Below are 13,059 nucleotides of genomic sequence, written 5' to 3'. Positions count from 1 at the left end.
ACTTGGGTAGAAGAGGACATTTAATTTAGAGCATGTTATCTTGACCTGAGAACTTGTAGAGTTCTTCCACCTTTTTGTGGGCAAGTAAGAAGCTGGATGTGTTTCTGCCTTTTCTCCCATTGTATATAAATACCAAATCTAGTGATCAGAATCAGAGGCCACATGGACAGCAGGATCAGATCTCTCATGAATGACCAGGGATGTGCACCAGTCCAGTGGAATGTGGAGGAAGAACACAATGTGGAGGAATCCCTTTGCAGATGAAGGTGTGACAAACCCACCTTGGACATCACACTGTGCATTGAACTTGCAGCCTGGAGAATTAAAACACTCAGCTGCAGCAGCTATAGCTGAGATATCAGGTTTCTTGTATCTAAATTAACTTTGAAGATTAATCATAGTAAGGATGTGAAATACCTCACTTGTATTGTACGCAGAGAGAAAAAAGTCTGTAGGACCTTGGAGCCTTTTTTGTATATTTACTTTTGTGATCCAGAGGAGGACTCAGAATCCCGAATTTCAATACCTGGATAACTTGCCTGCCTGTTCAGAAACCAGCAGTGGTGGCTTCTTCCAGTGGAAAAGTCCTTCACTCTGACTCCTCAGGATTTTTATTTTAGAGTGGAATATTGGGAACTACATCATAACTCAGACAAATTGGATTTCTTATCAGGTTTTTTATTAGACAGTCACAAAATGTTTTACATATTCAATTCATAGTAATTTACCCTCTGAGTAAAGTTCAACTGACCGTAGTGCTGAGGATGGAAGTTTGACAAATGTACAACTTTCATCCATCACCTTCTTGAACACAGGAGGCATTGAAATAGCAGATTAGGAGAGCATTTAGCTCCCAGTCTATACCATTGATAGAGGGATTGAAAGTGTTGCAGACACATCAGGGAAATCTTTAATTTCTATTTTGACTTAAGGACTGGGATTTTAACTCAGGGCTTTTCTTTCTGCATCCATAGCTGTTGTGTTGATGAGATGGTGCCAGATAGGTTGCAGGATATGGAGGGATAACCAGTGGATTAATGCAATATCTGTGTTCATCTCTAAAGTACAGATAGCTCACATTTTCATGTGTATTTCAACTCTTACATTTCTGGATCTCTAAACATTTTCCAGCTGCCAAAGTGTTATGTGAACAGTGGTGAGAAAAGTGGAAAGAATATTCCCACTGGTAGCCAGAGGAAAAGACTGGGTGGAATGAAATTCTGGAAGTGATTTCTTTCTTCTATGTGCACCTCTCATTTACACAAAGAGGTCTTGGTGATTATAATGGGAAATAACTATACCTGATGGATGGAATGAATTAAAACCATATTATTTTAATTTCCCTTTTATTTGTTTTCCCTTGGTCTTAATTTCTCCTAGAATAGTTCTAAACTTCCTGGAAGGTCAGTATGACAGTCTGAAATTGCCAGTCTTGTGACGCTGAAAGAGCTATTTATTGTTTGGGGTTTTTAAAAGGCACTTCAACTCTTCATTTGCCATATTTAGGACTGGATTCATTTTTATCCTTCAGTCTTTTTACATTACACAGCAATGCAGAATAACGTTGACACTGGAGGCAGTTATAAAACATTTGCCTGAATGACAAAAATTGACATTTATACAAATGGACATTTATACAAATGCTCATTGGACATGAAAGTGAAGTCTCATCTTTTTTGAGCTCATTAGGAGATACATTGTTCTCTAAATAGGCTGGAATCTCTCTTCCAGAATTTAATTTTAGTACTGGATCCATCTTTGCTCCAGTTCTTCAGTGGTAAAAGCCAGATGATTTTGTGACAGGGTGGTTTCTTTCCTCTCTTTTACTCACTACAGCAGCACAGGGGCAGTGAAAGAAAACTCAAATTACCAAGAGCTCTCTGCTAAAGTATGTGTCAGTGGGTATTTATTAGACACAGTCATTTTCTGTCTCAAAGTCATCCCACCTCATGTGCTTGGTGGGGGCTGTACTTTTGCTCTTACTATTTCCCCAGCTTGTTATGAATTTCTCTCATGTTTTAACAGAGACATGAGTGTGACAGCTTTAACTGCTGTGTACATAAGTCCAGAAAATCAGAGAAAGGCAACCTTCTCAGAGCTTGGCTTGGAGAAATTTTTATAAAGGAGAAATGAAAATTCCAGTTGAAGTTTGCAACAGTTACCACTATTTGATTAGTATTGGTGGAGACCTATAATTAGCTCTTATTTAAGAAGGCATATGGCTCAAACAGATGGTAAAGGAAAAAAAGCAAGTTAGATAAACAGGGCTATTTGCACAAGGTTTTCTGATCTTCTTTGCTTATATTTTGCAGCACAGTGCTTGCTTAGGTTCTGGCAATATAACCTACTGTTCATGTGAGGAATACTTACATGTCTTAATTTTCTCTAAAAATGCCAAAATAGTAGACTTGACATGACAAGGAAACTCAGAAATTAGAAAATCCTTTTTTTTTTTTCTTTTTTGGTAGGGGTTCTGAACAAGAGCCAGCTCTCCTTGGGAAGTTAGTAGGAATTTCAGATGCTAAATACCAAGGGACAGGACAGCATGTGCTGAGCTGGTCTGCTGACAGGGTGAGGGAGGTAGTTTCAGCTTATCCAGTCTGAGATTTTAAATGCTTTGGGGAGACCTCATTGCAGCCTTCCAGTACTTAAAAAAAAAGAGAGACTTTTTACACAGATAGGGATAGGACGAGGGGAACAGTTTTAATCTGAAAGAGATTTAGATTAGATATTAGGAAGAGATGCTTTCTTTACTGCAAGGGTGGAGAGGCCCTGGCACAGGTTGCCCAGGGAAGCTGTGGTGCTCTGGAGATGTTCAACTCCAGGTTGATGGGATTGGAGCAATCTGGTCTAGTAAAAGGTGTCTTTGCCCGTGGCAGGGGCTTGGAATTAGAGGATCTTTAAGATCTCTTCCAACCCAAACCATTCTGTGATTATTTTATGATACTCTCTCTACCTGTTTATTGTCGCCTTCCCTCATTGCCTTTGTTTAATTGATTATGTGATTACTTCCAGCTGGCTCCAGGGCAAGGAGCTCAGTTCAAAGGCAGCTTGGTTCAAACTGCCTTCTGCTGGGATTTACCACCAGCCGGCTTTCCACAGAGGCAGATTCTGGGAGATCACATGAACCGCTGACACCACATGTCTGTGTGGGCAGAAACATAAGGTTTGTGGGCAGGAAAGTTTCAAAACGTTCACAGCTCGTTCTCAAGTGAGTGCCTTGCAGTGCCCTCCCTCCGTCTGTGCTCGAGTGACCTGGGAGGATGAACCCATCTGCCTTCAAAGGTGTCATCTGCCTCTGAGATTTTCCTGTGTGGAAACACAAGTACAAAGGCTATGAAATGCTTCTTGTGGCCCATGAATTAGGCTGAAATACAAATGTTGAAGTGTGCACTGTTATTTATAAAGAAATGTTTACAGTAAAGCTCTTTCTACAGCTGCAGTATCTTCATTTCCCAACGTTACTGAAGAGCATCTCTTTCATTAAAGCAAAACTTAGCAGAATCCTGCTTTTCCATTTATCTGAATAGCAGCATAATAATACTGCTTTTCCCAGATAGCAAGAGATTCAAGAAGTTGCCAGCATTTGAGTAATTATCTAATTTCCAGTGCAATAGTCATAGAGACATTAAAGGGGCTAGATCTGAAGTTAGATCTGTTTTCCGTATGGATTTTTCCTGACTGTATAAGCACTCCCCATTTATTTTACACCTCTGACACAGTGCTCATGAAACTGAAGAGAGATAATTCTAGAGACAGCTGGTTGTAAACCTGAAATTGTCCTTCTAAAAGGCCTGGAGTTGTAATTTTATATTTAGAATAAATAAAAAAAATATTACTTTCTTTGTTTTCTGCCTTGCACTGGGGATAGGAAGCAATGTAATGTTTTCAGCAGCAGCATGTAAGAACTGAATTATCACATTTCCTCCTTGCTTACTTTGAAAAAGTAGAAATTAATATTACTTTTGTGGACTGCAGAAAAGAGGACAGAGTTCAGGTAAATTCTGTCTCTGCTCTTCCTTTGTCAAACCCAGAAGTTAAACTGTACTAAAAGAAAAATGTACAGAGTGGTGAAAGTGTGTTGTTTTCCCCTGAAATTCCCAATATTCTGTAGCCAAGAGCTACAGGTTTAAAATAAAAGCTGTATAGGATGAAATTTGCTGTGCAGGAGATTTTAATGTGTTTCCTGTGGAGAAAGCATTTTTTCATGTTTCATTTAGGTCTTATGGTCCTTGTTGTGTGGATAAAGCTAACATTATTCAAAGTTGTTCTTAGCAAGACAGTAAATTTTAAAATAAACCCAGGACCTAGTTCCAAGGCTTTCTTCATGCTTCTAGTACCTGGTGGAAGCAGAGCTAGAAAGTAAAGCAAAGTGAGGTAATAAAGGATTTCTAACTTTCCTTTTCTAACACTCTGAATTTTTATTTTTCTTCAGAGCCTCCCAAAACCTACTGTCTTTCACTCATGGCTTTCAAGGTATCCTCCTATCAGAGGAGCATTCCCTCATGCACTTGTTCTTCATTAAAGGCTGTGCTTCAAGGAATTTATATGTTTCAAAGCCTTGAAAAAATAAATATGAACAAATCGCCATCACTCCTCAAAGGTTAATTCTGCTGGGCAAATCTGGGTTTGCAGACCAGGATACTTACCATCCTTGAAAAGGTTGTTGGTTGACATTCACTCCAGTTTTCTTTGGCAGTTAGAGACATCATGAGGAAGCACAATCAAAAATTTAATTACAGAAAGATTCCAGCTGGGGAGAGTGGAGCACTCCAGTCACTTACATGGCAAACAGAATGCAGAGGGCATAGGAATCAGCCAATCCTCTTTGCAAACAGCAAGGGCTCATGTGACTCAGGTGGCTCTGTGGAATTCATTCATCATCAAGTCTCAGCTACACTAAGATTTTGCCATTTCAGAGTCTCTCATTGGCAGAAATCAGAGGTTGGGATGTGCATGTGTCATTGTCATTTGATTCATTGTTTGCTCTGTGGGAAAGTTATTTATATAGAACAATCATGAAACTTCTCAAACCATTTTTATAGCAGTTAAAAGAAAAAAGAGTAAATGAGGGTTCAAACAGAGGAATTTTGAAGGAAAGTGTTATAACTTAGGCATGATGAAAGCAGAGAAAGGATGCAATAAAAGCTCACAGTTGACAAGTGAATAATTTTGGTTACCTGGAGAGGACAATTGGGATAACTGACCATTGGCGTTTGGGAGGAGTGCTAATCTATCAGGTGTGTGCATTAGTGTATTAGAAAGTTCAGGGGAACAGTTCTGTCCTGCAAAATATTGTCACCATTTTCCATTAGTTTTCCTAGAAGTGTTTCCCTCTCCTCACATGAATGGGAGTGGTGTGAGGGTTCTCTTGAGGGAAATAGCAAAAATGAGAATATTTGAAAATCAGGAAAACCCAAGTCCCTGTCATAGCTTTGCAGCAGCTGAGGGTCGCTGCCAGTCTGGCCAGGAACACTTTCAGCTGATGCACCAGTGGGGCTTTCAACTAGAAAGGCCAATTGTTCTGGCACAAGATACTCCTTCAAAACACAGCGCAACAGTCAACAGAAGATGATTTCATTATCGACTTCATCAAATTATACCTAGTGCCAACATCAAAGCTATGATGAAGTGGGTTTGATCAGTTGGTTTGAACAGGGTTTGTCACATATCTTTGTGCAAGCCTGAGGTTTCTGATGGTGTCCTTGAGGTTCTAGTGCTTTTTCTTAAAAATGTTAAAACAGACATTCTTTTCCATGCTTACTTCTTTCTACAGTCTTATCCCAATTCTCACATGCTCTGAGGCATTACGCAAAACCTATTCTATTCTATTCCATTCCATTCCATTCCATTCCATTCTTTAGGGGCTTTTGCACATCTGCCATAGACATCCACCACCGCCACCCACCCACAGTGTCTTTGTCCTGGCAGTGGTCAGAATCAAATGGTTTCTATTGTCATTAAATTAAGTTTTAAATATGCAAAAAAATTGTTTACAGGTCACCTATCCATCAATTCCTTTCTTGTAAGATTATCTGGAGAGAATTTTTCGGGGGCCTCCAGGATCTAAATAGCCTCTCTCTGAATCCTTAAAGAGATGAGTAATTTCTGTATGATGTGCTGCAATAATATTTAGAAACCACCATCTATAGAAATTCCCAGATGGGAAAGTAAGGTAGACTAGAGTGTATCTGGAGATGCTTGGAAAATTGTGTATGGAGACAGTGGGAAAGCAGGACAGGATATAGTGACTGGTCTGCATGAATACCCTGTGTATGAAAGCATCCACAACTGCAAAGAGCCTTTTCCCCTTCCTTTTTAAAAACTCCATTCATTATTCAATAATCTGTGAAGGAATTTCTAGAAGTGATGGTGGGATGGCATGGAAAGGATAGTGAGAGAGGGATGTATAAACAAGCTTTTCTCATTCTCTTAACTGAGAGCCTCCTCTTCATACTTGAAATGGTTCTTATAGCCCTGTGAGCTCTTTCACTTTCCAGATAAGTTGAAGAGCTCTTCAACCCAAAGACAATAAGCAGTAAATGGAATAGACACTTAGTAAGAGGAGTGAGAAAACAGGATTCCTTCTGGCTTCAGGAATACTGCATGTGTCCCAAATAAATCACCTCACAGGGAAATTTACTGATCAAAAATTCATTACCACAAAATTAGACTTCCTTTTTTGAATTCACCAAAGCACAAGCCTTGAAACTGTGGAATAAATGAAGGTCAGTAGAGTCTCAGACCCAGGTCTCACCTGAGAGTGGGAGCTCCCAGCAGTGTCCACACACTGTGTCTGTCTCCTTTGTCCTGCTGTGACAGGACACAGGACGTGTTTGCACACCTGAGGTTGTGCTAGAAAGAGGTGTGGGAGAAACTAGGGTTCTCATTTTCTCCCTCACTCTCCTGTGCTGGAGGACTGAGGTGCTTTTGTGCACACAGAGATACATCTGCTGTGTCTCCTGAACATGGGTACACCTTCTGTGTCTTCTGCCAGCAGCCCTCTCTGAACAATGACAGCTGTGACAAACATCAACCTCAGTGCAACTGTCTGTCATGAGACATGCCTGAGGCTTAGGGAGACATCATTTTCAGAAGGAATCCCAGGAACTAGGGGAAGTTTTGGAAAAGGTACTGGGATGATGATGTTTTCATGGAGTAGCCTAAGGAAGGATGTGTTTGGAGCAGCAACCATTTCTAGTTAGTGCAAGAAGCTCGAGCAGAGTGATGTAGCCTGGTCCCTGTCTGTACCTTAAAGCACAGCATACCCCAGCTGGTGCTGCAGCCTGAAGGGCGATATCAGTGCAGATGTTGTCATTCCCCTTTGCTTTGAGAGGCAGGATCCCTGCACTGCTGCCAGGGTTGCCAACACTGCCAAGCTCTCCTCTGAGGAAATTCCTGCTGCAGCCTCAGGTGATACCCTAGGAGGGGAAGAAGCCGCCTGTGGCCATTGAAGTAGGCAGGGATGGATGTGTTCAGGGGAGGATCAGCCACTCATCTGCTGTAGTTCTGTGCCAGATGTCTGCAAAGCCGGGTCTCTCTGCCTAAAACAGAGTGATTTTTGGCCCTGTGACACAGTACTGACTCTGATTTGAGGCAGCCCCAAACACTGGAGCATGTCATTGACTTTGACTTTTCCAACATGAGAAACGACTCCTTGTGCCACCTTGCAAATTCAGCTCCTAAAGCAATTACACATGAGGAGTGGTCTGCTCAGGAGTGTGTTTGAAAAGAAAATGAGATTAAACTTTCCATCTGAGAAGAGTGCCAGTATATCAATATACAAATCAAATAACATAAAGTTTCCTTTGTCTGCCAGCTAGGAATAAGAATGCATTATACCTCTAATATGATTTTTGCTGTGTCTGTAATACCATGAGGTTTAAATTAAAATAAATATGACTGCATGCTTTTGAAGAGCTAATCAGGTTGAAACATTCTAGCCTAACTGGTGTAGCACATGAAAATAAATATGTATTTATCTAGGCTGCCTGGACTTATGCATAACTATTGTGCATGGATGGGTGATGGGAAGACAATAGCAGGATGAAATACTTGGGCTGCTCCTGGGTGTGCTTGATAAAAGTCAGTAATAGGAAAATTATTTGAATGTAGCATGGATGACAGCAGTGTGGTTCTGCTAATTAATTAGCTCAAGTCTTGTTGGTCTTATTGGCATTTAGTCAGTTCTGCCCCATATGATTTTTTTTGAGGTATTTCTTTGTCCATGCTACCCCAGTTCCAGCAGCCTGGCACCACAAAATTAATCATTACAATGACAAAACTCCACTTGTCTACTTGTCTTTAGTACCTTTCTCTTTTTTTTTTTTTGGGGGGGGGGCGGGTTGGTTATTTTGAAGTCCTTTCCATTCTTTTATTTTTATTCCCTCTAACTGAACTTTACCTCATAAAATATTTAATCCTCTGTCAGTCTTGACTCACTGACCTATGATTGCAAATTATGTGCAATTCCAAACAGGATAGACCTGTCCTGATTTGAAACTTGACAAAACAGCAGCCCCTGGACTTTTATCTTACCACAGCTTGTGGACTCAAAAGAATTCTGCAAAGGCACAAATTCCCAGAAGTGCCTTCTGAAAAACTATATTTTCTAAAAAGCATGTGCTTCATGACTTCCTGGTGATGATCACAGATCTGTCTCTCTCTGAAGGACTGGCTCTGATACACCTTTTTTAAGCACCCCTTTTCAGGAGAGTTCTAAAATACCATTTGCTAAAGGACTATAATTCAAAAGCTCAGACTCCTACAGGACTGAATGCTGGAAAAGGACAAAACCAACTCTGAGTAAATTTTTCAACAAGTTGTTGCTCTGGGGCTACGAAAGTAGAATTAGCAGGGGATTCTGATTACCAGCCAAGGCACAACTTGAAAGTACCTAACTCTGGTGCCCAGTTGTTAATTTAAAAGTCACACAGTCATTGCAGGCTTCTCTGGAAGGCATTCACTGTAGTACATGTTGGTGCCTCCAGTGTAGGTTTGTACAGCTCAGCAAGTCAAATTTTCCTCTTAATGAAAGGGGAATTACTCAACAAGAAGTAGACAAAGCAAAAATTTGCCTCAATATAAAGCATGCACTTTTTTTTTAATAGTGTCCTAAATTCCATAGACTCCATTGTAACCAAAACAAAATATATACACTGGAGGCACCTAAAAATTAGAAAGGATAAATCCCTCCTGAGTTTATGTGATTTTTATTTGGGATGATGTGATACATGAGCACATAGATGAAGCTATTGGCTGAATTTGATGTGGAGAAGCTTAGTGTTTTGGTTCTTGAGTTCCTCAGATTTATCCCAGTTTTATGGACCAAACTGGCATCTCTCACATGTACCAAGGACCTGAAGGATTACACAGGCATCTTGGAAAAATAGACAATGTTTTTATGTTTCTGTATTTTAATTTAAGATGCATCTTCACTTCGAGTCTCTACATTCAAGATCTGCTATTGACTATTGTCCCCCTGCCAGGCAGTAACTTCTGGGAGAACTAGGGATGGCAAGAAAACTCCCTTTTCTGAAAGATGCCCATTGCAGATAAAAGATGAAGTTTCACAGGTGAACACCCACAGCTCTCATGGTGCTGGGTGCAGCCAGTTAAGCATTTGATGCTTTAATGTGGCTAGCACAGGTTTTTCCCATGAGAATTTTTCTTGTGTTTTATAAATAAAGATAAAGTTTGGATGTTATTGGAACAGTGTCCCAGAACCTGGACAGTGTAAGCCTGGCCAATCAGGCCTGGGGGAAGGCTTCTGACCGACCAATCTGGGTGACTTTTGAAAACTCTATATATATGATGAAATCAAAACAATAAAGGTCATTCCTTCTTGCCACTGAGAATGGTGCCTTCATTACTCTGCTAGCTGCTCAACAGCGACACTTTAACTTTTATTAGAAATAAATTTAATAGAATAAGTGCTGTCACAGGATCTAGCATCCTCATTTTGAAATCCAGCCTGCCTACAGTTTAACATTTGTTTTCTTTAAATATCATGTTTGTGAACCTGCAACCCACAATAACTGTCTGCTCCACTATCATTAATTATTGAGAATGCAAATGTTTAATTACAAGTACTACCTAGGTAACCCTGGAGTGAAATCATAGGATATAACATAATCTCCCTCAGAAATCACACCAGGAGTCTGTCTGTGTTTTGTGCAGGTGATTCCAGCCTCTGCTCAGCCTGCGTTCATGAAAACAACGTTTACAGCAGAATATTCCAGATTTTGTACAGAAATGAAGAGATCATTCTTAATGAGTCAATGAACTTCAGAGTGCACCTGCTTCTGGATGGTGAAAGGGTGAGTTGTTTTGGGAGTTTCAGAAGTTTTGTTTCAAAAGTTGTAAAGGTCCATGTGCTGTCAGGGGTCTCATGAAGGCAGCTGGTGGAGGGAAAGGCATGAATTATCTGACCAATAGACCAGCAGCTGCGTTAGAACTAGATTGACTGTCCTGAACCCATCAATACCTGTGGTTTATTTGTTTGTAAACGCTGACATTATAAACCTCTGCATGAGGTCAGGTAGACCCTCTGCATTGTCCTGCTATGAGGAGCAGGATACACTTTGGCTTTCCAGGGGAATAAGATGTTGACAAACACTAATAAATCAGTATATCAGAAACTCAAATGTCTCAACCACAGTTTGTCATTTGCGCACTGGATAACTCATTTTACACATCTGTGCTCATCAGCCTCACCTGAGAAAACTGGGAATCTTCTGCTTCTTACTAGGACCAGCTACTACTGCCATCCATTATTATTACTATCTTCCCTTCCTTTCTCTTATGACTGAAATTTTCTACAGCTACCCAGTCCCTTCCCATCCCTCAGAGGTCTCCTGGCCTTTGTCCTTGATGCTCCTGACTGCAGGAGTCCATGGAAGAGCTGCTGGAGCTTTCCCTTCCTTGTAGTCCATGTACAACCCCTTTGCTTTCCATGGTACCTCAGCTAAAACAAGTCCATCCTGAGACACTTTTCCCATTTTCCATCCACTGCTTCAGCCAACAGGAGCACCACAGAAGGTAAGAACATGATCTGAGACACCCAGCCTGTAGAGCACCTTTGGTTTAATTGTACTGATGAGAAACCAATGTCTTCCAGCACTGATTCCTCTTCCCAGGAGCTACAAGGGTGGAGCAATCTTTTTTCACAGAGAGCACTGTTTTAGTGGAACCTTAAATTGAAAAGGGAGAAAGTGTCACAGTAGAATGGCATTCAGGCATGGCCAGTGTGCCATCACTGTGCTTTGCCAGCCCAGGGACTGTTACAAAATGTATGGCATTGGTATTTGCCCTTGGTGGTGACAAGAGACACAACAGCAGCATCTGTGCAAAGTCAGCATTGCATCAAAAAGAGGCCCCAGGAGTTACAGTTAAATCATTGCTGTGTGTGGAACCTGGGGCCAGAGACACTCATCTGTCCCCCTTTGTATAGCTTTCTATTTGATCATGAGGAGATTTAAATTTTCTCTTTTGTCCTATTTCAAAGCATATATGTTTGTATTATATATAGATCTAAATTAAAACAGCTTGAGAACCTAATTTAAGCTTAACATGCTTCCTTTTCTCTCCCACTTTCTTTTTGCTGTTTTGGTTTGATTTTTTTTTTTTAAGACAGTGTCACCAATTTGTTCCTCCGTAGAATTGTTGGTTTGTGCTTATGTGAAAAATTACTGAATGCAAGTAATCTATCAATATTTGTTAGGAAAATGTCCCAGCGTGCTTTAGTAAATATTAATTTTATCCTTCCTCTGTGGAACATCTCTGACAAAATATCCCTCCCCTCAAATTATAGCAGTTTCCACTGTGTTGAGCAAGGATGATTTCTGATGATTTTTGCATTATTATTGAGGAAAGTTGTGCATCTTGCAAATTAGAAAATAAAAAATAGCCAGCAAGATTTCTCACAGCTAAAACTCATTCTGACTCTTGATGTGCTGTGTGCAAGAACCACTTGGCTTTCCATAGTAGATCCCTCAGGAAGATGATAGCTGCCCAATTCTGTACTTACAGAATGGTTTTGCACAGAGAAAATCCATTTTTCTGTATGATGAAGTATCTTTGGGTTTTCAAGGATGTAGAATAAGAGGATAAACAGGTCTGTTGTCCCAGATGAGTTGCTGAAGGCAAACTCTGAAGAATCAAATTGAAAAAATAAAGGTCTCTAAAATTTTTTTTTCAGTGAGCAAATTAGCACAATTCACTTCCATTTAATGCTCCTAGGCTTCTTTTTTTCTGCTTTGATGTCTTGTCCTCCACAGCTTTGCAAATTCCATATAAATGTGGGAGAGACTGAAGTGTGCCACTACTATATCCACAACTATTCAGAGACAGTTTTGTATCTTTGTCACATAATCTCCTATGTTGGATGAAATCCTTGCAATGTGGTGTTGGCAAGACACCTAGAGATTTTTAAAGTTTGAAATATCATCTCTGTTCTTAACTCCTAATTTATTTAGCACACAACAGATGTGAATCCTTTTTTGTGCCTCTTGTGGGCTATGGTGATTTTTCTTGGTTCAGGGTGAAGTTTCTGTTCACTGTTTTTTTCTGTGAATGAAAGTTATGATAAATAGACAAATGAGTAAGTCTGAGTAATGGAAGTGTTGAGTTCATACACTCTAAGTAGTTTCTGCTGTCAGAGCTGGACTTATCCAGTATTATAGTTAGGGAGCAGTGTGCTTTCTCCTCCTGGTGCTCAGGAATTTTTGCTGATGAGGTGGTTTGCTGAGATAGACCCAGACAAAAAAAAATACCCAAACAAAAAAAACCAACCAACCAAAAAAAAATACCCAAACAAAAAAACCAACCAAAGAAAAAAAATACCCAAACAAAAAACCAACCAAACAACAAAACCAGTGCAAATGTCCAAATTAGTTTATTTGCTACTGTTTTTTTTATTCTTTCCCCCTCCCCTCTGCCTCTACCATAACTCTAGATAAGCTTAAATATGTAAATACATCTTCTTTTTTTTTGTCTGGCATTAAATGGAAGGAAGCTCTATTATTTGCCTAGAGGTGGCACTGAACATACCTTTCACCA

At 40.1% G+C, this 13,059-nt stretch overlaps 1 protein-coding gene across 1 annotated transcript in view; it reads left to right on the top strand.

The window, feature by feature from the left end:
• The window catches only part of FAM135B (family with sequence similarity 135 member B), a 190,906-nt gene that overhangs the window by 110,235 nt on the left and 67,612 nt on the right, over positions 1-13,059 (top strand). The window contains exon 4 of the mRNA XM_085053635.1: positions 10,180-10,319. Within this exon, the coding sequence (XP_084909761.1) occupies positions 10,180-10,319 (140 nt within the window). The remainder of the gene's footprint in view (positions 1-10,179; positions 10,320-13,059) is intronic.

The sequence above is a fragment of the Lichenostomus cassidix genome, chromosome 2, assembly GCF_008360975.1.
Source record: "Lichenostomus cassidix isolate B80296 chromosome 2, HeHo_3.0, whole genome shotgun sequence".
NCBI classification, from domain to species: Eukaryota; Metazoa; Chordata; class Aves; order Passeriformes; family Meliphagidae; genus Lichenostomus; species Lichenostomus cassidix.
The sequence above is the reverse complement of the archived record's forward strand: the minus strand, read 5'-3'. Positions and strand labels throughout refer to the sequence as shown.